The 23,620-nt window shown below is 37.5% G+C and overlaps 1 protein-coding gene across 4 annotated transcripts in view; it reads left to right on the forward strand.

Moving 5' to 3' along the window:
- Window positions 1–6,707: 6,707 nt before the first annotated feature.
- The window catches only part of USP33 (ubiquitin specific peptidase 33), a 46,705-nt gene continuing 29,792 nt past the window's right edge, over window positions 6,708–23,620 (forward strand). For 2 of the 4 annotated variants that reach the window (XM_037498196.2, XM_037498197.2), the window contains exons 1-5: window positions 6,708–6,889; window positions 19,671–19,802; window positions 19,986–20,039; window positions 20,448–20,510; window positions 21,909–22,061. In XM_037498196.2, coding sequence (XP_037354093.1) covers window positions 19,722–19,802; window positions 19,986–20,039; window positions 20,448–20,510; window positions 21,909–22,061 — 351 coding nt within the window. In that variant the 5' untranslated portion in view covers window positions 6,708–6,889; window positions 19,671–19,721. Of the gene's footprint in view, window positions 6,890–19,670; window positions 19,803–19,985; window positions 20,040–20,447; window positions 20,511–21,908; window positions 22,062–23,620 lie in introns of those variants that run through there. The other 2 variants (XM_037498195.2, XM_037498198.2) reach the window with 1 other exon arrangement.

Here is a 23,620-nt window from a genome sequence, read left to right on the forward strand (position 1 = left end):
GCACTATTAAGCTATCTATCACCAGCCACTGTGGTAAGAGTTCCATCCCAGGCCTGTCAGGGAGCAACCAACATGGCAGACCTCTTCTGCCTCACCCTCTGCTTCCCTCAGTAGTGTATCAGTAGATCCTCCCGTTCTGCTCCCCACTCTCTCTAGTGAATCCTCTCACACCCCGCCCCCTCACCTCTGGCTTACACCCCAGTTCTTGTATGCATAAATTTATAAATCTTAAAAAAAAAAATAGTTGCCTGGGACTGGAAGGTTTAAAGGGAAGTAGCAGTCATACCTAAAGAGTATAGCATTTGTTTCCTAGAGTGGTAAAATGGTCTAAACTTAAATTGTGGTGATGGCTACACAAATATACTAAAAACTACTCAATTGTGTACTTTAAATATGCAGATTATATAGTCACATGAATTATATCTCATTAAAACTATTACTCCTCCCCAATTTGTTTTTGCCTTTTCTTAGATCAAAAAATCATGGGTTAAAGAGATTATGGAAATGGTAAAAGCCAGATTTGGAGCCAGAGAATGAGCTACAGCATTTTGCCTGCAGTACCGCAGCACTTCAGCATTCTCCCTGTCAGTACCTCAGAGGTTGTTAGAAGGCTGTGCTGCTCCAATTAGAGGCATGCGTGATCCTGGAGCTATTTATACCAAAATGCAAAAAAGAAATAGTACACCACACAAATGTTTCTCTGTTAAGAGCTTAAGTAATTCAGTTTATTCAAAAGTCACTTTAACATAAAGAAAAAAATTAAAATTTAACTGCATGGAAACTAGAATTCCTGTTTGCCACAGAATACATATTTAGAAATCTTACAAGCTTTTAAAAGTCTAGAAACCATGTGAATTTCTTTTGCTCTCTCTCTCTCTCTCTCTCTCTCTCTCTTCAACTACTTTCTCTTTAGTTTTCTTTCCTCTCCAATAATGTTGAAAACATGGACACTCCTGGGCCTCCCTGGTGGGGCAAGGGGTTAAGATGCTACCTATTAAGCTATTCGCAGCCACTGCAGCACGAGTTCGATCCCTGCCCAGGGAGCTACCTCCATGGCACAACAGACCTGTCCTGATTCACCGGCTGCTCCCCTCAGCAGTGGATTTCAGTCAGTCTGCCTGTTCTGTTCCCCACTCTGTCTCTGGTGAATCCCCTCCGCCCCCCCCCCCCCCCGCCTCCACCACCACACCTCTGGCCTAAACCCCATTTCTTGTATGCATAAATAAATAAATCTTTTTTAAAAAAGAAAACATGAACAATGAAACGCTAAATAAATAAGCTCACAAATCAATAAATATGTCATGAAATAATTTAAATTACAAATGTAACATGTCATTTCAGTTTATGGGCAGTTCTCAAAATAAGTTATGAAGTATGATACTATTAAAGACAAATTTTGATACACTAGAACCTTCTTTTATATTAACTGTAGAGACATATATGTAAATTTAGAATTAATCTAATTAACAGATAAATACATATAATGAGCTCAGTTGCTTTAATCTGTATTTGAATGCATGTCTCCTTTCAAATTTGATCTTCAGATATAAATTTCACTTGGTGCTTTCTCTGTAGGCTTATCAACCTTACATATAAGTAACTGCGTATTACAAATACAATGAGTCCTTCAAGTATATTAAGGCATAAAAACCTTATATTAATAAATTCCTTTGTCAGGACATTACATTTATTGTCATTTCTTTTTTTTTAAGATTTATTTATTTATGCATACAAGAGCTGGGGTACAGGCCAGAGATGCAGGGGGTGAGAGGATTCGCCAGAGACAGAGTGGGGAACAGAACAGGCAGACTGACTGAAATACACTGCTGAGGGGAGCTGCGGGAGAGTCAGGAGAGGTCTGCTGCTCCATGTGGGTTACTCCCTGGCCATCAGGGGATCGAACTAGTGCTGCAAGGTTGGGATTGCTTCACAGAGCAGTGCTTAACCCCTTGCGCCACCAGGGAGGCCCCTTATTGTCATTTCTTGCCATTGTTATTTAAATAACCTCCTGATTACCTAAGTGATTGCAGTCTCCATAGGGAACTCTCCATATTACTGTCATTTACATATTTAAATAATTAACACTTTGAAAAGTGGAAGAAAATTACTTTCTTCCCAAGTTAGAAAATATGTATTGTATTTCTTTCTTATTTTTGCATTCATTCATCGCATTCAAAACCAAGAACGGTTTTTTAATTTGTCCATTTCCTACATTGTAATGTGCACTTATGCTGAATGCTGGAAATACTAAGATAAATAGAAATAATCCCTGCCTATAACTTGATTCAGCAACTGGGAAAGTGAACAAATTATTGCATTGTATGAAAATGATATTATAATATATAATTTTCTTTTTAAATTTATTTTTATTTACTTATGTGTACAAGAACTGGGTGTAGACCACAGTGTGTGTTGGGGGGCGGGTAAGAGGATTCACCAGAGACAGAGCGGGGAGCAGAACAGACAGATCTACTGAAATACACTGCTGAGGGGAGCAGTAGGTGAAACTGCAGAGATCTGTTGCACCCTGTGTATCAACTCCCTGGCTGGCGATAACTTGATAGCACTGATACTTTCTTTAACCGCTGCACTAGCAGGGAGACCTTATAATATGTAATTTCTAATCAACAATATAGCATCATAGGAGAATATGCCACAGAATACATAGAAGGATCTAATAGCCTGGAAAAGTTGAAGAAAGGCTTTTCCTGTATGACTCTTGAGTAGTTTTAAGAGAAAGGGCAATGGACAAAAGGGCATTCTATACTTGAGGTTAGACAAAGTAGCACTAAATAGGAGATGTCAAGCAAAGGTTTTGTCTTCAGGATATAAATTAAAATAGCTAGAGGGCAGTGTATTTGATTGGTATAACAAAAGATGAGATAGGAGGAAAAAATTTTGGTCAAACTAATGCCTGGAGGAAGTTTGAGGCATGCAAGTGCCTGATTCAAGCAAGTGCAAAGTATTTAGATACTGTATCCTAAGCAATTTGTCTATCTAATCCTAACTACTTGGTGAGAAAAATAGTTCTGTGGCAACAAGAAGTCACTGAAGAGTTACATGATTGAATCTGTGTTTTAGAGTTGTGTTCAGAAATATGTCTTTGGATAAGAGGAGACTGAGACTAGAGTCAGAAAGATGCATTAGGGAACTATGAAAATAATTTAGGTAAGAATAAAGAGCATGTACAGAGAAAGCTTCTTTCATTCCAGCCCCTAAACTGTCAATTAAAATTCTATTAAGTTCTTCTCCTAACAGCTCAAATATGTATGACCACTATTAGGCTCTTTCTTCCCTTCCCGTCTCTGAATTCTGGAATAGTCTTCCTCCACTCTATGCCAGTCATCGTTATCAAAATAAGAATCTCATCATGTTGTTTCCTGTCTCAAAATTCTTCATGTATCTCTATAAGGAAAAATTTACTTAATAAAGATTACTAACCATCTGCCTTCTCTGTCTAGTTTGTCATGGGAGTCTGCCCTCAATCTCTAGTAATACTGATCTTTGCAGGCTCTCAAATTTAGCATGTTGTCTCTAGCTGATGTGACTTTGTCCGTTACCTCAGATTAAAAAGTCCTTCCTCCTATGACCTGTCAGAAAATTTCTTACTCAGCCTTGACGCTAGTATTGATTTTTTATATTAGTCTGACCAACTCCCTTTTTTCCGTCTCATAAACTTCCATTCCATTTGTCCACGTAACTGGAGCTGCTCTGCTCTCATGACCTTGAGTCCCTGGCGGAATGCTTCTGGGCAGGCATTTACCCCAGGTAAAGATTATAAACCCATTATTGGGAATATTTAAACTAGGAGCTCTGCTCTTGGAGAAAACTTTAACATGACAACTTCAACAAGTGAGTGCTGAAGATACCATGAGGGAAGTAATGTTTAAAAAGTGGTTCTAGGGCCTCCCCGGTGGCGCAGCAGTTGAGCACTGGGTTGCGAAGCTGCCTGCGGCCTCTGCGGCGCCGGTTCGATCCCCGGCTGCTCCCCGGCCACCAGAGGAGGGTCCCACATGGCGTGCAGACCTCTCCTGCCGCCCGCTGCTCCCCTCCGCAGTGTACTTCGGTCCTTCTGCCTGCTCTGCTCCCCACTCTGGCTCTGGTGAATTCTCTCACCCTCCTGCGCTTCTGACTGTACCCAGTGCATGTATAAACAAAACAAACAAACAAACAAATAAATAAATAAACATGCCTCTATAAAAAAAATTAAAAAAATGTTTAAAAAAAATAAAAAGTGGTTCTAGTAATGATTGCATTTCTGATTCTAGCTATCTTCCTTGGATTCCATGAACCAATAATTTCTCCCTCTTTTTTTTTTTTTTTTTTTGCATAAAAGCATCCTCTGGGCATCAAAATGTTTTGTGCACTGCTATTTTTACTTGTCATTACTCAATCGCAAAAATGAGAAGATATGTGTTTTGATGTGACTATTTAGTTATCATTCTTCCCTTTATTTTTTTCCTTGTTGTCTTTTTGCTTTCTCCCCCCCAAAGATTTATTTATTTATTTATCTATTTATTTATTTATGCATAGAAGAACTGGGGTGTAGGCCAGAGGTGCAGAGGGGTGCATGGTAAGAGGATTTACCAGAGACAGAGTGGGGAGCAGAACAGGCAGATCCATTGAAATACACTGCGGGGAGCAGCAGGTGAGACAGGTCTGCTGTGGCTATACGTGGGTAGCTCCCTGGCTGGGGATCAAACTCAGGCTGTAGCAGTGATAGTGCTGACATTTGACCCCTAGACTACCAGGGAGACCTCATCTTTTGGCTTTTTGATGCTAATATTTACTTAATGGAAACAGTTTCACATCTCTTTTTTTCAAAATGCTCTCTTAATTGCTCAGGTATCTTTCAAAAAATAGCTATTTTCTCGTTTTATTTTTAAAACATCAATTTTACTTTGAGGCCCTAAGGTAAATGTATACATTCAAATTTTTTTGTAGTTAGCTGATGGTTGACAGTCACTTGTTATCCCAGCAAAGGTTAGAAAAATTAAATCATTTGTCTTTTTCTAAATAAACCTATAAAACTCTCTTTTAAATCAGATAGTATTTTGCTACAAACCATTAGGGAATAGATTATATTCATGTTCATTATTTTATCTCTTTGCAGAGGAGTATAAATAATTAAAACAGAGAACTGATTTTTATAATAAAAAACTATTTTTGATGAAATCTTGTAGCATGTAAAGTGCAATATTTTGCAATATGCTGAAAATAAAGGAAGGGGTGGCAGCATTACCAGCACCATCCAAACTGTGAAATGCCTATTCTTGCTGAACCAGGAAGATGACAATTTGTGGTGCAAACTGAGACCTTGGTGTCATTTCCTACATAGAATGTTGGCAAATATTAATTTCTTCCATTTTGACCACAAGAAAATACATGCTCCCACTTTGGAGATCTAAAAGAGGTGACTAGACAGGTTAAAACTGACAATTTCAATAATTTTTATTAATTTGTTTTTATTTTTGCATATCAATCAATCCAACGAATTTTAAACACATAAATTAGAAGGCAGGTTTTTTCCGAGGCTCTAGGCACTAAGACGGTAATAAGGTTTCAATAAATATTTGATTTGATCTTGATTTTGGTCTAGAGGAAAATGGGAGAGATGAATTTCATCTTTGCAGATGTGGAAAGGAAACAAAATTACTTTCAGAGAATATAGGTCTTAAGTTGGGAGAAGAAAGAAGAGAGGAGGAAAGACAGCATTAAGCTGTCTAATGTTTCTTCCAACAAGGTGGGAAAACTGAGGTCATTCAAGCCAGTCTTTTTTTTTTTTTTAAAGATTTACTTATGTATGCATACAAGATAAATATAAATACATAAATTATGTATGCATACAAGAGCTGGGGTACAGGCCAGAGATGCAGAGGGTGAGAGGATCCACCAGAGACAGAGTAGGGAGCAGAACAGACAGACTGACTGAAATACTCTGCTGAGGGGAGCAGCGGGAGAGTCAGGAGAGGTCTGCTGTGCCATGTGGGCTGCTCCCTGGCGGGGAATGAACTCGTGCTGCAGAGGCTGTGGACAGCTTCACAGTGCGGTGCTTAACCCCCTGCGCCATCAGGGAGGCCCCAGAAGCCAGTCTTAACGCAGATTCTCCAATAAATGCATCCAGACAAGAACTGATAATGGTTTTAATGTGACTGTAGAAGAAGAGGGCACATGTGAAAACAAAAAGTGTCCCAAGCCTAAAACTGCTGTTCTATGCATACGGCTTCCTACTACTGGCTACTTTTTTTTTTTTTTTAAGATTTTATTTATTTATGCATACAAGAGCTAGGGTACAGGCCAGAGGTATGTGGAGGGGGTGAGAGGACTCACCAGAGACAGAGTGGGGAGCAGAACAGGCAGACTGACTGAAATACACTGCTGAGGGGAGCAGCAGGCGAGGCAGGGGAGGTCTGCTACGCCATGTGGGTTGTTCCCTGCCGGGCCGGGGATCGAACTCGTGCTGCAGGGGCTGCGGATTGCTTCACAGGTAGTGTCTTAACCCCTTGCGCCACCAGGGAGACCCACCACCAGCCACTTCTGAAACCCCAGCACTGAAGGCAGGCCTGGGTCTGCTCACCTGTGCCGGGTCGCAGCGGCCACGCCCCCGGGGCGGGGCGGCCTCTCCCAGGCCCGCCCCCGCCCCGCCCCCCGCGACGCCCGCGACGCCCGCGGCGGCCGCGGAGGCACCGGAAGGAGCCGCGGCTGCTGCGGGAAGTGGCGGGAGTCGGGAGGCGGGGACCTTGCGGACAGCGCTGCGGGGCCGTTTTTCGACCCCCGGAACGTGACGCCGCCCCTCTCCGAGGCCGGGAAAAGAAAAGGGGAGCCTGTGGCGGTGCAGCCGCAGGCCCTTGCTGGCCGCGCTGGCGGGGCCCGCGGGAAGGCCGTGAAGGTGAGCGCCGCGGCGCGGGGAGGGGCGCGGGGCGAAGGGCGCTCGCCTGCCTTCGGGGGCCGGTCTTCCTTCTCGTTCCGCGCGCCTTTGGGTGCGGCTGCTGCAGGGGCCTCCCTTTCTGGGTCCCGGGGGGCGGGGGGCGCGCGGGCGGGCGGGAGGCCTCGGCCCCTTGGTGCTGTGCGTTGCAAGGATGATGTGGTAGCCGCCCCGGCCGGGGTCGGCGGAGGACGTGGGTCTGTCGTGGACTTGAGGTAGGGTCCCCAGGGGGCGCTCCCCTGGGAGGCGGGCGGGGTGAAGGGGGTCCCTGAGAGAGGGGCTTGGCTCCTCCCTCGGTTTCCGCATCTGACTTGGTAGTCCCGCTGGGTGGACGCTGGCGGCCGAGAGACCCGCAGCGCGCTGGCTTCTGGGTCCTTGTTCTGCTTGCGGCACAATTGGGGTGATCCGACCCATTCGTGCAGCCCCAGAAGCCCGTTATTCATTGTTAAGAACGGGAAAACCTAGGCGTCACAGTCCCTCTTCTATCTTCGACCGATGTTTGATCCATACTCTTTCAGAGGTTACCCTTTGCTGGCTGTCCATCTGCAATTTTGAGGGTTAAATTTCCATACTGTGTAGTTCCCCAAGCCTTTACTTTTGCATATTTCCCAATTGCAAAAATGCTCTCCACTTGAATTTTTACTGGTGCAAGTGGAGCTCTTGGATGAGATTCTTCTAGCTGTTTTGCACAAAATTTAAGTGTTTTTAGGGCTTGCATTGTAATATAATCAGTACTAAGGCCTGGAAAATTGACCCAGAGGGGAAAGTCCTGGCAGGAGCACAAGCTCCAACACTGAGGATACATTTTACTGCATGGATCTTTACGATTCTTGCTTAATAGTTATATTCAATTATACTTTTTTTAGTTTAATCCCATTATTTTTACTTGGAGAAAAAAATGTTTCAAAAAATAGTGAGACCATCCTACTGCCATTTTTGGTTGAGAAAATCGTATCATCTGGAAAGGTTATCAGATAATAGGCTACTTGATTTGAATCTAACACAAATATTGTTAGTAAATTCAAACTTCATATAAATAAAGGGGAGGGGGCCTTCCTAGTGGCTCAAGGGGTTAAGAGGCAACCTATGAAGCAATCAGTAGCCTGAGTTCGATTCTTGGCCAGGGAGCAACCCACATGGCTCAGCAGACCTCTCCTGACTCCCCCGCTGCTCCCCTCAGCAGTATACTTTGGTCAATCTGCCTGTTCTGTTCCCTACTCTGTCTCTGGTGAATCCTCTCACCTCCCACACCTCTGGCCTGTACCCCAGCTGTCGTATGCATAAATAAATAAATGTTTAAAAAAAAGGGGAAATTAGGAATCTCATTGAAAGACCATGCTAATTCCAGGAAAAAGTGACAATGATAATTACCCTATGTCAGCAGATTTGTTAGTTTATTTGCTTTGGCAGGATTGGAAAAAAGACAATTCAAGAAAAATGTTCCAGGAATAAAATATTTGACCTGTTGTATGCAAGAGGAATAGTCTACTTAAGATTTTTTTTTGTAGTTTGTTTTGACTTTCATGTTCATGCCTTTCGTAAGCTCTTTACAATCTACCAATAAGCATAACAGAATAGTTTTAGTGACATTAGGTTATGGTAAATGGATTATCTTAGATATTTCAAATTCACAGTTAAGGAGACAGTTCCTATGTGTATATATTACTGTTAAAATTTTCAGTGACCTTTCACATATACAGTCTTATTTGGTCCTTTTCCCAGTCCTCTGAGTTAAGAATGCCAAGAAGTAAAGTCTTTTCCCATGACAAAGGCATTTGGAAATTGTGTAAGGATCAGAATCTCCTTAAAGCCCTGAAATAATCTTGAAATAATCTTTGCTATAAATTGGAATTCAGAAACGTATTGGAACACTGTAAACTATAACATGACAGATTGTGAACTCTTTGCAAGAAACAAAGTACATAAACAGTGTAAGATTTTTGGTGAGATTATTGAGGTGTAGTCATTTCTAAAAAAGAAAGGGATAAGTAACCGCTTTTTCTTTGTGTAATTTTAAACTTTCTTTCCCTCTTGATATCTACATATCTACATGTGATTGTAGTTCCAAAGAATCTGAGATGAGTACAGTTGGTTTAACTATTAAAAAAAAAAAATCATGAATTTTGCATAATATGGAGGACTGGGATTTAAGAAAGAAGAACTTGTATGAAAATAAATGATCCTTTCCAAAGTTACTAAATAGATTCTTGTTATGAACCTCACAGGGAAAGAAAGCCCTTTGGAAAATGAAAGGAATGAAATATGGTTACTGCCCTCAAAGAACTTATGTAGTCTAACTTGTAGTAGAGTTGGGTAGTTTTTAACACAACTACAGTAAGTGCCTTATGAATATTATAAATTAGGAATTGAGATGTGGGAGACATTACTGTGATTTGGTCTTTGTAAAGATGATATTTTGAGATGAGTGAGCTTTTAAATGTTTTCAATAGGTGGCTATTGGGGGACAGACATATCTAAAAAGAACTGATTATTGGTTTCTTGGAAAGGTATGTTTGTATGTGAGAAAGAATCTGTGGAACAGTTTGGTTGTAACAAGCTGTGGTTTGTATTTGTTGGTGATAGGAGATAAAGAAGACAAATCATGGAGGACTTTATTGAAGGTGATTAGAAGAGGTATGTGATGCACATCAGTTCATAATGAGCTGTTATAGGAGGAAGATTGAAACCAGGAGACCATTTGGGTGGATTTAGGTTAAAGTTAGATCCTGGCAGCATCACTTTGGTGGCCATTGTAGTTTTTCTAAATTACTCTCTGGAAAGCCGACCTTGAGATAAGATCATAGGTGCAGGTCAGATACCAGGAAGCATAAGTGAGGGAGGGAGTACTCAGGAAAGGGAAAAAAGCCATCTGTGGATGGGCACATATGGACATAATCCTGTGGAGATTTTTGTAAAACTGCCTCAGAATTACCCCACTAAATGAAGGGGAGCTAGAGAGTTTTTCCACTTACTGTCAGTTATCACAGAATGAAATTGTCTCTGAAATGTGTTGAGCACTTCAGTTGCCTTGGATGAGGGTGAACAAGCCCCTTAGGTGCTGGAGAACTAGGTGAAGTGGGAAGCTTTCAGTGTGCTTGGAAACTTGTCATTGTAACAGCAGATGAACATTAATATGAAATGAGGGAATATGGGGCCAGGTAACAATTCTGCCTGTTAACACAGGCATTCTCTTTAAATAATCCAGATGTAAAATGAAAATCTCAGTTTAGTTAGGAGATTCAGAAGAAATGTGAATTGAGGAAAAGCGGAGAAAAAAGAAGCAGTAGAATTTGGTAACTGATAGCATGTAGAAAATGAGGGAGGGATCTAAAGTATTGAAGTTTTTTGAAGTTAGATAATTTGTGAATGAGAAGGGTTGACAGAAGGTTAACCTTAAAATTAATTACTTCAGGAGGATAAAGGAATTGCAGGGTGTTGAAGAGTGTTGATAAAGTGTGATGACTAACCCTTCAAGAGGGAAAATTAATGGAGATGGGAACAACGCTCCTATTCCCACTAAATTTATAGTATCTGGCCCTTACTTAATTGTAAGCCTTTGCTAAATTAGTCTTTGTATTCCCAGGGGTCAGCAAAATTCTGAAATATGGTAAGGTGATTAAAATTCTGAAATATGGTAAGGTGATTAAAATGTGAGACAGAATATGCCATAATATAAAACTCTTTCCCAAGTTTTTAGCTATACAACCCTGAAGAAAGGATTTCTACTATTTTTTGTAAAGATATTATTCAGATGAATACATTTTGATTTTTATAATCACCAGTATTCTGGTAAACAAAAAAATAATAGACAATTTTGTTTAAAGTGATGCTCATTTGAATATGATGGTTGTATTTGTTTTTCCATGTTTCTGCTTCTACAAAAAGTAATTTGAATGACTGCCCCATAATGTTGATATACTGTTATTTACCCACCCATATTGCTCTCAAATAACGTAGGGTGAAATTATCAGGTGGTTTGAGCCCCTATTATAATTCTGTCATATTCATTCATTTGTGGGGGTGGTGAAGAAGGATCATATCATTTTATTGAGGGGGTTGTTGAAGAACTGGGAGGAAAATGAGAACCAAAGTCCTAGGTTTTCCTGGAATCTCCCCAACTTCACTGTCACTGAAAAACAATATTCTTGTTTTCTCCTCCTCTTCTCTCTTCATTTCTTCCTTCCCTTTTTCTTCTTCATGCTCTTGCTTATCACAGTTCACAGTTTATCACAGTTATTTAGATAAGGCTACAGTTGATTATGCTTTGTCATTATTGGACAGTTTTTTTTTTAATAGGAAATGCTAATTTATGTTTACAGATCTCAAAGGATTTTATTTAGAGTGAGGGTTGCCAGATTTGGGCTATGTTTTGGGATGATTTATTGTGGCAATGTTAAAACAGATTATTGAACTGATAGGTTGCAGGTAGAAAAATAAGTTAGGAGACTAATTCTCTTAATAAACCCTACAGTCTTCTCATTAGTGAGATTATTAGGGTCAGTGAGACTGATATTTCTAGGAAGAGAAAAATTAAAACATTAGTTCTCAGTTTCTTTTCATAGGTTATGATTTGAATGAAAATTTAAAATAATTGAGGAAGGATTTATAAGACTCAGATCTATGTGGAGATTTGGATGAGTTTGTCTTCACCACCATATATTTGTTAAAAGGACGAGAAACAGTTCTTTAAAGTGCTCGTCAGCAGATTTCATAGGTTACAAGTCTCCACGAACGTGTGCTATGGATTAATTTAGAATGAAGTAAATATTTCTGGTTGTTATTGCACTCTTTTCACTGATAATATTTGACATTTCCTTTGGCCTGCCTTTATTGGGTAGCAGTTTTCTTCTAGGGTAAATCTGGAACAAAAACCCATGAACTTATTTTAGTATTGTATTCTTATAAGTTAAATATTTCTGATGCCTAATATTTAAACTAGTACATTTGGACTAGTCAGATTAGTTGTAGTGGTGGAGTTGCAGTTTTCAAATTATTTATTTTTAGGACTTTATGGAAGGCATCCTTATTCTGTAACATTTAGCATCACAATATTCCAGATAACTGGCTATTCTTTTTTATTCTGCAACATATTGTTCTGTTGATAAATTGAAAAAGAATTACATTGTTGTTTCATGCATCTCCTTGGTCTCCAGTCTAAATAAAGACTTGAAACCATTTTTTAGGCCTCAGTTTAGACCGTAGATTCTTTGATCCCCTAATAGAGAATGTTGCATACATCCTTATTATATTACATCTTAATTTTATTTCATTTTTCTGAATAATATTTTTCTTTAAAGACTTATTTGTAATTTTATAATTAGATTTCACTAGGCTGCCCTGAATTTTTAACTAGTTTTCTGTTAAAAATATTGAACAGTTCTGTCACTTGCTAATAAAGACTGGATTCATAATACTCTTGTGGGTAACTATTAAGTAACTACCAAATTTCCTGACATTTTTTTCTTAGAATCACCTGAATTTTACTCTTTATAAATAACTTTTTTCGAATAGACTAGGTAATTTAATGCTGGCAGTTTCTCAATATTAATTGAAATTTTCATTAAACTACCATGTCCTGACCTGTAACAAATTTTAATAATGAGTCTTTATTTTCCAGTATAAAATTTGAATAGCTGCTTTTCTTTTAGTCCATGTCAGGGTCAGAATTTTAGGCCTGAAACTTAGAGGTTGTACTAGAGGAGTCTCAGGGTTTTGTGGGATCTCTATTTATGGACTAAAGAAATAACATTTTCATATGCAGTTATTATTTTCACTGCCTTCATGTTTCCTATCTTTTCTGATGTCTAGTACCTATAGCCCCTCAACAAACTGTCAGACCAGAATGAAAGCATGCGTGTCTTCTTTCTTTTGTTGTATACCTTGAGGAGAACTTAGGTTGCTAAGAGCCTTTTTTGTTTCATGCATTTGTATCTGAATACGCTACACTCAGGCAAATCTTTTTCTAGGAATAAAAGAATAATTTTGTTACTATAGTCAATTAACAGTAAAACTAGACAACTAAAATATTAAGGACCTTCTCTTTTGATAATGTTGTATTTAATTATAGGGAGTACTAAATCGCCTTGGTACAAATTGTTAGCCTTTGTTTAACATGCTCTACTTCTCATTGAATTGTTTAGATCCCAGAAAATTAATGAAACAGAGGGAATTTATTTTAGTTTTTTCCCTAGTTCCCATTTCTTCTTTGTTCTGAGGCAACATTCAGAGTGTATAACTTTCAAGACTATATTTTTATGCTTTTAAAATAGATGTCTACCTCCAATGTTTTTACATGCTTTAAATTTTTCATGTTATTCATGTTTTGAGTTTTTACTTCAGTGATAGCTTACAGTAGCAGTGATATCTTATAGTATCAATATCTTTTTTTCTCTTGTTCAACATTATGTCCTTCAGATCTGTCACTGTAAATTCTTCATCTAGTGCATGTAGTTAAATTGATATGTAGTATTCAGTCATGAATATACCATTTTATATACATCTTTTAATGATGGACTTAAAAACATTTAAAAATAAAAAGACTACAGACTAGACAGCAGTGAGGAAACCAATTCCATATTGTTGGCAAACATTGGCATTTAGGGGAAAATGTATAGTAGTGTATGGTTTAAATACTTAAGTAAATAAAAGGAAGAGAATTCAATACTTACATTTAAGCATTAAAAAAATAAGGCCCAAATGAAGGAAGACACAGATGTTAAATATATATTTGTAATTTGGGCCTCCCTGGTGGCACAGGGATTATAGTCTCAGCGCTGTCAAGCCATCACCAGTCACTGCTACATGAGTTTGAACCCTGGCCAGGGAGCTAACCCACATGGTGCAGCAGATCTCTCCTGTCTCACCCACTAGTCCCCTCAGCAGTGTATTTCAGTGGATCTGCCTATTCTGCTCCCAACTCTGTCTCTGGTGAATCTCTCACATCAACCTTCCCATCCCCCACTCCGCACCGCTTGCCTGGACCCTAGTTCTTGTATGTATAAATAAATAAAAATAAACCTTAAAAAATATTTGTAATTTAATGGAATTAGAAATAACAAAACAAAAATAGTGGAAAGGATAAATCCCAAACCTGACTTTTTGCAAAAGTCAATAAACTAGAAAAACCTCCTCTAGAAGGGGGAAAAAAAAAATGGGAGCAAGATTATGTAAGATTGGGAATGAGAAAGTGGACATTATAGACACCCAGATGTAGAGGACTCTTATGCAAAGCTTGAGAATATTCTGTTGGTAAATTGACTAAGAACTGTACTGTTGTTTTATGCATAGCGTGAAATGCTATGATGTTAAAGTTGAAAATTGATAGGAAATGGATAATTCTGTAGCAAAATATAAATTAGCAGAATTTACACAAGAAGTAAAGATTACCTTAGAGGTTTTAATAAAAACATTAAAACACTAAAATTAAATATTTGGTATTAATACTGGAAAACAGGAGATATTCCCTCAGTATTCAGTGGATAGCCAAGGAAATTGTGAAAAGGAATAGTGAAAGGTATGTCTCACAGCTGCCAGAATCCTCTGTATAGCTTCCGTAATCAGATTAATATGGGATTTGCATAGATACATTAGTGGACTAAATAGAATCCAGAAATGTAATATGTGCAGTTTTAATAAAGGGTAAAGATAGTATCACAGTTCATCTAGATTATGTACTAAGCAGTGCTGGTAGAACTGCTTATCCATCCAGAAGGAAATAAAACTGGGTTTCTGTCTTAAGATAAACTCCATTTGGATTAAAAATTTATGAAGAAATATTTAAGGTTATTCTAACAGCCTTAGGTATACAAATTAGGGTAAAGGAAACCTTAAGATTAGAAATTCAGAAGTTATTGTAAAATAAGAGATGTGTTTATTTTATAAATATTAAATCCTTTAGTGATAATGTATGCCATAAGAAGTTAATACCAACACTGGCACTAATATAGATATATAGATTAATGGAATAACATAGAGAGCTCAGAAATAATCCTTATGTATATGACCCCATGTTTTTTGACTATAAGAGTGTCAAGACCAGTGGGAGAAAAAATAGTTTTTTTTTTTTTTTTAAAGATTTTATTTATTTATACAAGAACTGGGGTACAGGTCAGAGGTGTGGGAGGGTGAGAGAATTCACCAGAACAGGGCGGGGAGCAGAACAGGGAGACAGACCAAAGACACTGCTGAGGAGAGCAGCGGGTGAGGCAGGAGAGGTCTGCCACACCGAAAAGTTTTTTTTTTTAACAATTTGCGCAAACTGTAGAACCTTATGGAAAAATATGAAATTGGACCCTTCTCTTACACCACATATAGAAATTTTCTTCGATGGATCAGAAGCCTAAACATAAGATCTAAAACTCTGAGAAGAAAACATAAGGGGAAAACTTGGTGATTTTTTTATAAATTATGACACATACTACAAAAAGGGTAAATCTTGAGCACATTATGCTAAATAAAATACACCAGCCAGAAAAAGGCATTCTGTATAAGATATCACTTATGAAGTGTCTTGACTAATCATAAACATACAGACGGAAAGTACAGTGGTGATTGCCAGAGCAGTGGGAGGAAGAATGGAGAGTTGCTGCGTAATGACTGTAGAATTTCAGTTTTGCATGATGTAAAGAGTTCTGGAAATTGGTTGCACAACAGTGTGAATGTACTTAATGCTACTGAACTGTACACTTAAAATGTAAAATTTGTTATGTGTATTTTTCCAAAATTAAAGTAAGAAGCTTATAAGCAAATAGTAAGTTCGGAAAAGTATTTGTGGCATAGAAGACAGCTATCAGTCCCTTAGTGAAGTAGGGTAATTGATTTAAAAGTAGCATTTAATAAAAGAACAAATCAAGGAAACCATAAAATGCATGAAAAGAACTCACACTCACTGGTTGTCAAGGTAATACAAATTAGATTGCTAGTGGAATATACCAACATGCATACCAAATGACAAAAGTAAAAAAGCAATAATAGTTTATGCTAATGGAGAAAATGGTATTGCTGTGCAAAAATTGGTACTCCCTTATATTAGTGGAAATATAAAAGTTGTTATAGGTTTTTTTGGAAAGTGTTCTTGTAAAATCCATTTTTTATAAACTGGCTCATGTGAAACATTATTTACAAGGATGTTTTTAATGGCAGATTATAAAAACAAAGTGAATTCATGGAAGGATTGAATAATTGAATATAATTTATGTATATGATTACTCAAGATACCTTCTAACGGAATTATACAGAATGCCTTTTTCTGGCTGTCTTATTTTACTTATGGTGCTATTCTCAACATTTACCCATTCTGTAGGATGTGTCAAAGTTTCCTTATTTTTCCAGGATAAATAACATTTGGTTATGTGTACATACAACGTTTTATTTATCCATTCATCCATCTCTGAATGCATCATGATGTGTATCCATGAAAACACTGACATAAAGAGATTAAAGTGTTGGCCGTAATGTTTCTATATCTATGTTTGTATATGATTCTCTGAGCATAGAAAAATAATGATGCACACATACTGGTTTTATAGTGCTGATGACAAAATATTTCAGCTTTGTATGTTTAAGGAAGTCTTTATTTTGCTGTTATTTTTGAAAGCTGTTTATCTAGATAGAGAATTTTGGGTTCCCAGTATTCCCTCAGTACTGTAAGTGATTTTGCTCCCCTGTCTTCTGGCTTGTACTCTTTCCTGTGTATAGTAGAGCTCTTGGCTGCTTTTTGGGTGTTCTTTTTATGGGTTTTAAGCAACTTGTTTTTGATCTGCCATAGTGTAATTTGTTAATTTGTTTTGTACTTTGCATTTGTTATAGTGATTTAATTTATAGGTCTGTAGTTTTCTTCAGATTTGTACTTTTCTACCCAACTAAATGATACTTCTTTAACTTTTTGTTTCTCTTTGTGTTTCAGTTTGGAAGTTTTCTGTTGCTATGTTGTCAAGTTCATTATTCTTTTGCTTTGTCTTAATCTGCTTTTAATCTCATTCACTGTATTTTTCACCTTGGGCTTTTTTTTTTTTTTTTTTTTTTTTTTTTTTTAAAAACATTTGGAAACTGTCTTTCATGTCTCTAACACATGATTCCTTTATCTGTGTTATTTCGGTAACCTTTTTTCTCTCCTCCTCACTGTGGGTCAAATTTTCCCGTTTGTATGTCTTATAATAGTTGACTGACTGCTGGACATTGTGATTTTTACTTTGTAGGTGATGGGATTGCACATTCCTTTAAATGTCCTTGAGCTTTGTTTTGGGACACAATTAAGTTCCTTGGAACAGTTTGACCCTGTCAGACTTGCTTTTGAGCTTTTTTAAAAAAAGGCAGAACCAAAGTAGACTTTAGAGATAATTTTTTTCCCATTACTGAGGCAAGTACTCTTCTGAGTACTCATTTTTTTTTTCCTCTCTCTATCTAAAGTCTTTCAACTTTGCCTGATAGAAGCACAAACAGATTTGTGTCAGCTTTGAAAATTCTTTTAACGGGACCTCCCTGGTAGCCTAGGGGTTGTCTCAGCACTATCACCAATTGTAACCTTTATAGCTACAGCATGAGTTTGATCCCCAGCCTGGCAACTAATCCACATGGCATAGCAGACCTCTCCTGTCTCACCTGCTGCTCCCCTCAGCAGTGTATTTCAGTGAATCTGTCTCTGGGGAATCCTCTCACCTCTCAAACCTCTTGCCTACACCCCTGTTCTTCTATGCATAAATAAATGAATCTAAAAAAAATTCTTTTAACAATAGTAGGTCTTTGAATAATGTTTTTATTCACCATCATTTCATTATAACATTGATGAAAAATAAAGATAATGCTGCCTGACATTGACTGAAATGAGTTTTTTGTTGGACCTGCTTTTTTTATACTTTTTTTTGTTTAAATTTGTAGATCCCAAGAACTGATTAACAGTGTTGAGTGCTTACTGTACATTGTTCCAGCAGTCTTTTTTTTTTTTAACAGTCTTTTTTTTTTTTTTAATAGAGGCATGTTTTATTTATTTGTTTGTTTGTTTGCTTTGTTTATACATGCACTGGGTACAGTCAGAAGTGCGGGAGGGTGAGAGAATTCACCAGAGCGGGGAGCAGAGCAGGCAGAAGGACCGAAGTACACTGCTGAGGGGAGCAGTGGGCGGCAGGAGAGGTCTGCGCGCCATGTGGGACCCTCCTCCGGTGGCCGGGGAGCAGCCGGGGATCGAACCGATGCCGCAGAGGCCGCGGGCAGCTTCACAACCCAGCGCTCAACCGCTGCGCCACTGGGGAGGCCCTGTTCCAGCAGTTCTTAACTACTACTATGATACTTATTTTAGAATTTTTTTTTAAATCAGGTAATATTGGTCTGCAATACTGTTTGTGATTTAGGGGAATAGGTTCATACCTTTTCAGAGGTATGTCACTATACCAGACTCACCACCAAAGCACCCATAATCCTTTATGAAAGAACATTGCACCTTCTTCCTCCCTTTTTCTCTACTGTCACTACTATTATTCTCAATTCTGTAGTCATATTTCTAGGAACTATTTTGGTTTAGTTTGATCTGTTCCTTTGTTTTCTCTGTATTCCACATATGAGTGAAATCATCTGGTATTTGTCTTTCGACTTATGTTACTTATTAGCTGAAGAAATAGTAGTAGACTTCTGCAAATCTCCAAAGTTCATTTGTCCTCTGTTCAGTTTTTTTCTGTTATTCTGCCCTATGAATTCTACTTGCCTTGGTCTCCCTGAATTCTCAATGCTGTCTCTTCAATTCAAGGAGACTGCTGGCCTCTGTTTAGGAGTAAGATGTGAGACTTTACTGGCTATATTTAAAATATATATGTAAAGGGATGCTGCAGAATGCCTAATAAAATTATAAACAAGTATGTATGTATATATACCCAAGACGCATACACTTGACATTGCTACTTCATATAATCTTTATAATAACCCTTTAAGATAGGTATGCCATGGTGCTCCAGATGGTATCCTCCGGTCTATTTGACTCCACAGCTCTTGCTCTCACCCATAAGATAGATTCAAATTCCTGTTCTGCCAAAAGCTAATTATGCAAACTCAGTCAAGTTTGCTGCTCTTAGCTTTATATACAAGTGAAAATGATACCTACCTCAGAGTTGTTAAAGAGACCATATGACATTGTGGTTCTCAACCTGGGTAATTTTGTCCCCTAGAGGACATAACTTGACAGTCTAGTCACCTTGCTTGTCAAAGCTAAAAGTGGTGGTGCAAATGTTCTGGTGTCTAGTGGGAAGAAACAGGAATGCTGTTAATGATCTTATGATGCACACAAGTCTCCACAACAAAGAATTATTTGGCCCAAAGTGTAAATGGTGGAAGTGTAAATGGGGAAACTGATATAAAATGACTGACTATATTACTAGGGTAACAAGCAGTTTCATTTACATCATCAATAGTGGTTGTTGCCAGCATGAAAATGAAGCTCTCCATTTGAATATCCTTTTTTTTTTCCAAATCCTATTCCAACCTAAGCATTAATATTTTTTAAAGGACAATACTAAAATGATTTGAATTTTTTCCTTTTATTTAGCTATAGGAAATGAAATGGGAGGCAGCAAAAGTGATGGGGGACTGTATAGTCCTCCGATATTCAAAGTAAATTCAATTATGAACTTAATCTCTACATATTTGAAAATATACTCTTATGTAGAACAAACTTATAAACATGTGTACTCAATTTATCTTTTATTTTAATCACTTTCAACATTAGCATTTTAAGTTAACTTTTTGGTTGATTTCCCTGTAGGTTATACCACATTTGGATAGTCTTGGGAAACTGGAAAAAATTTCTAACAAAATGTCAACTTTTCGAAATCATTGTCCACATTTGGATTCAGTTGGTGAAATAACGAAAGAAGATTTAATACAAAAATCTCATGTAAGAAATAGGTTTATTTTCTTCCTTAAAATCACATACTTTTCTCTCAAATATGTTTTTTTATAAAATGCTACAATACTCTATGTTCAAGAGTTCTAGCTTTTTTATTTATGATGTTAGAGAATTGTATGTGTTTGATTGTGTCAATCTAATGATAATTATATATGATTTTTCCTTTCATAGGGAAGTTGTCAGGATTGTAAAGTCAGAGGACCAAATCTTTGGGCATGTCTAGAGGTATGTATCTTTTTTCTCAAGTTTGAGGATAGGAAAATTTAGATCAAAATTTGATAATAAAATTTTTTTGACTAAAGGTTTTCATAAAAACATTTTTAAAAGATCATCATTAATAGCATTTAAACTTCAACCCCATGTTTTTTAAACTTGCAGTGCTTTAGCAGTTTTGGTAAATCAGTAAAATATTTTATGCTTGTCTTCTATTAGAGGTGACATAGCTTTTAGCTTAGAAATATTTTGGCTTTATTTTGTACTTAGTACCTTTGGGTTAAAATAACTCACTATGGAAAGCTATTTAATCATTAAGCTAAAATGTGTGATCAAAAATTATTGTAAATATATTTGTATTGCTGTCATTGTAAATTTACATATTATGCTTTATTTTCCTTTTTTTATAATTATTTATAGAAGAGATGCTCATATGTTGGCTGTGGTGAATCACAAGTAGATCACAGCACCATACATTCTCAGGTATGTATATAGAAAATTTTCGTGCAATACATTTTCAAAAGAGAGCCTGTAGGAAATGGAAAGCAAATATAACATTATTAATTCAAACTATAATTCAAAACTTCTCATGTATGAGTTAAACCTTAGCTTATATTCTCTAAAAGGTGGGGAGCAGAATTGCTAAGGTCAGTATTAAAATGACATAATTGGGCCTCCTTGGTGGCGCAAGAGTTTAAGACGCATCCTGTGAAGCTGTCTGCAGTCACTGCAGCACGAGTTCGATCTCAGACCAGGGAGCTACCCACATGGTGCAGCTGACCTCTCCTGACTTGCCTGCTGCTCCCCTCAGCAGTGTATTTCAGTCAGCCTGCCTGTTCTGTTCCTCACTCTGTCTCTGGTGAATCCTCTCACCCCTTGCACCTCTGGTATGTACCCCAGTTCTGGTATGCATAAATAAATAAATCTTAAAAAAAAAAAGGACATAATTAAAAGATTAACGATTTGAGAAATATATCTCCAGATATATGGAGATGATAGCCAAAATAGTAGGACTACATGGAGGTTGAAGTCAAGAGTAGATGCCTATCTAGCCTTATGACAAGAGCTGGCTAACTCTTAAACCTCAACTCATATTACCTTATGCTGCACATCCTTCTAACTGAAGTCCCCTCTCTACTTCCCATCATTGTTTGGTGCTTGTATGTTTTCATGGTATTACGTAAAGCTCCTATTCTAAACTGTAAATTCCTTGAGTTGACCTACCTTTTTTGTATTGATATCTCTGCAGCCTTATTTATTCTCAACCAGGGTTCCTCAAGAGAATGAATTAAGTGTCAATGCCCAAGACTCTTAGGCATTGTTGTTCATAATTAATTTACATTTTTTTCTGTGCATGCAGAATAATATTCCTATGTACTGTTTTTGGAAGAATTGAGAAAATAGTCATTCAAATACTTTTCTATAGGACATAAAATTCTCTTGTGGAAATTAAGTTGAGAAAGACTGGAGTTTTATTTATTCAAGATTATTTGTTATTGCTTGAGATGTTCTGTGCTTCAACTCATGTCATCTGCGTTCTTGTAACATTTTGATGTCTTAGAATAGTTACTGTTTTCTTGTCATATTTTCTCATATTACACTTATTTGCTATCTACAAAGCAGAGTCATTACGCTGTTTTATTTACTTTTATAGTGAATAGTGATGAAAAATGACAATAGAGTAACTTCTAGAGTAGGCTTAGCTATTATTCTTCAACAGTTTGTCTAAGAACAGTTTTTTGGCATTCTAGTTTAACTCTTCTCTTTTGAGTGTATTGTTATTAATCAAAGATCAGCAGTTTAGTTTCTCAGATTTCTTAAAATGTTTTCAATTGTACTTAATTTTGATTCTTCTTCTTCCTCCCTTGTGAAATTATACAGGAAACAAAGCATTATCTAACTGTGAACCTTACCACTCTTCGAGTCTGGTGTTATGCTTGCAGCAAAGAAGTATTTCTGGATAGGAAATTAGGAACTCAGCCTTCATCGCCTCATGTAAGACAGCTTCACCAAACACAAGAAAACAATGTTCAGGTAATAATCTAAATCCATTTTATTAAAATATTAGCGATTATCAGGTAATAATTTCAGAATTTGCCATTTGGTTGAAATTAAAAGTACCCTGGGGCCTCCCTGGTGGCGCAGGGTTAAGATGCAGCACTATGAGGCTACCCACAGCCACTGCAGCACAAGTTCAATCCCCGGCCAGGGAGCTGCCCAAATTGTGCGGCAGACCTCTCCTGGCTCACCTGCTGCTCCCCTCAGCAGTGTATTTTAGTAGATCCACCTGTTCTGCTCCCCACTCTATTTCTGGTGGATCCTCTCATCCCTCCCCCCACACCTCTGGCCTGTACCCCAGTTCTTGTATGCATAAATAAATACATCTTTAAAAAAAATAAAAACTTAAAAAAAAACCCCACAACTGGTTTAAATAGGAGAGGGGGTAGGCCTTTACTGATAGGAAATAACAAATATTAGAATAACAAATACTAATTCAGCTCCTATCCCCTAATCCTTCCCCACTCCAATTTATTAATTACTATGAACATTTTACTAATTTCTTAAAAACTGCGTAGAATATATAATCTTTGCAGATTATATATTATGATATGTAATACAGATATGTATAGACTAACAAAAATTGATTACTTAATTCTTAGGATTTCCAGTCATATAAAAATAGGAAAAGAGAAACAAAATATTAGTTGACTTCCAACTTACTCTGATCATCATTTATTCTGTGTGATTTAATTAACACATTAGAGAGTTTTTCTCAGGTGTATTACAGAAATCACGTTGTATTTCTATACTTGTTTTCCTTCATACTAAGTATAGAAAATATGTAACTTGTAGATTTTTCCCTTTTATCTTTGTATCACATTTGGATGTAGACATTTATAATAATAAATTTGCTTGCTCTACACATTACATAATTTAAGGTGACTGACTACATTTTAGATAAACTCTGCTTGTTACATACTTAGTCATAGTTGACTGGTTCTGGTTAATAAATTGCCACATTATTTTTCTCACATACCTATTTATCATCAGAAATGTGTTTTTTGAATGCCCTGGTAAATTGAAAATAAGTTTTCTTGCACCTGCTTATATTATTAACAATGTCATAACTAAAAATTTAATTGTATCACGAACTTACAACAGTCTATAGAGCAATACTCAAAAGGTGGTTGAAAGAATAATTTCAGGGGCCTCCCTGGTGGTGCAAGGGGTTAAGACGCAACACTACGAAGCAAAGTGCAGCCATTGCAGCATGAGTTTGATCCCTTGCCTGGGAGGTGACCCACATGGCGCGGTGGACCTCTCCTGACTCGCTCCCTGCTCCCCTCAGCAGTGTATTTCAGTAGATCTGCCTGTTCTGCTCCCCACTCTGTCTCTGGTGAATCCTCTCACCCTCTTGCATCTCTGGTATGTATCCCAGATCTTGTAGGCATGGATCAATAAATCTTTAAAAAAAAATAATAATAATTTCAGTTTACAAAGAAGAAATACAGATAAAACACGTTGAGAAAATAATCATCACTAACTAAAGACAGGTAAGCAAAAGCTGTTATTTTTTGCTCTTTATGCCAAAG

Source organism: Talpa occidentalis, unplaced genomic scaffold (genome assembly GCF_014898055.3).
Source record: "Talpa occidentalis isolate TD23 unplaced genomic scaffold, MPIMG_talOcc4v2.1 talOcc4.9, whole genome shotgun sequence".
In the NCBI taxonomy this organism is placed as follows: Eukaryota; Metazoa; Chordata; class Mammalia; order Eulipotyphla; family Talpidae; genus Talpa; species Talpa occidentalis.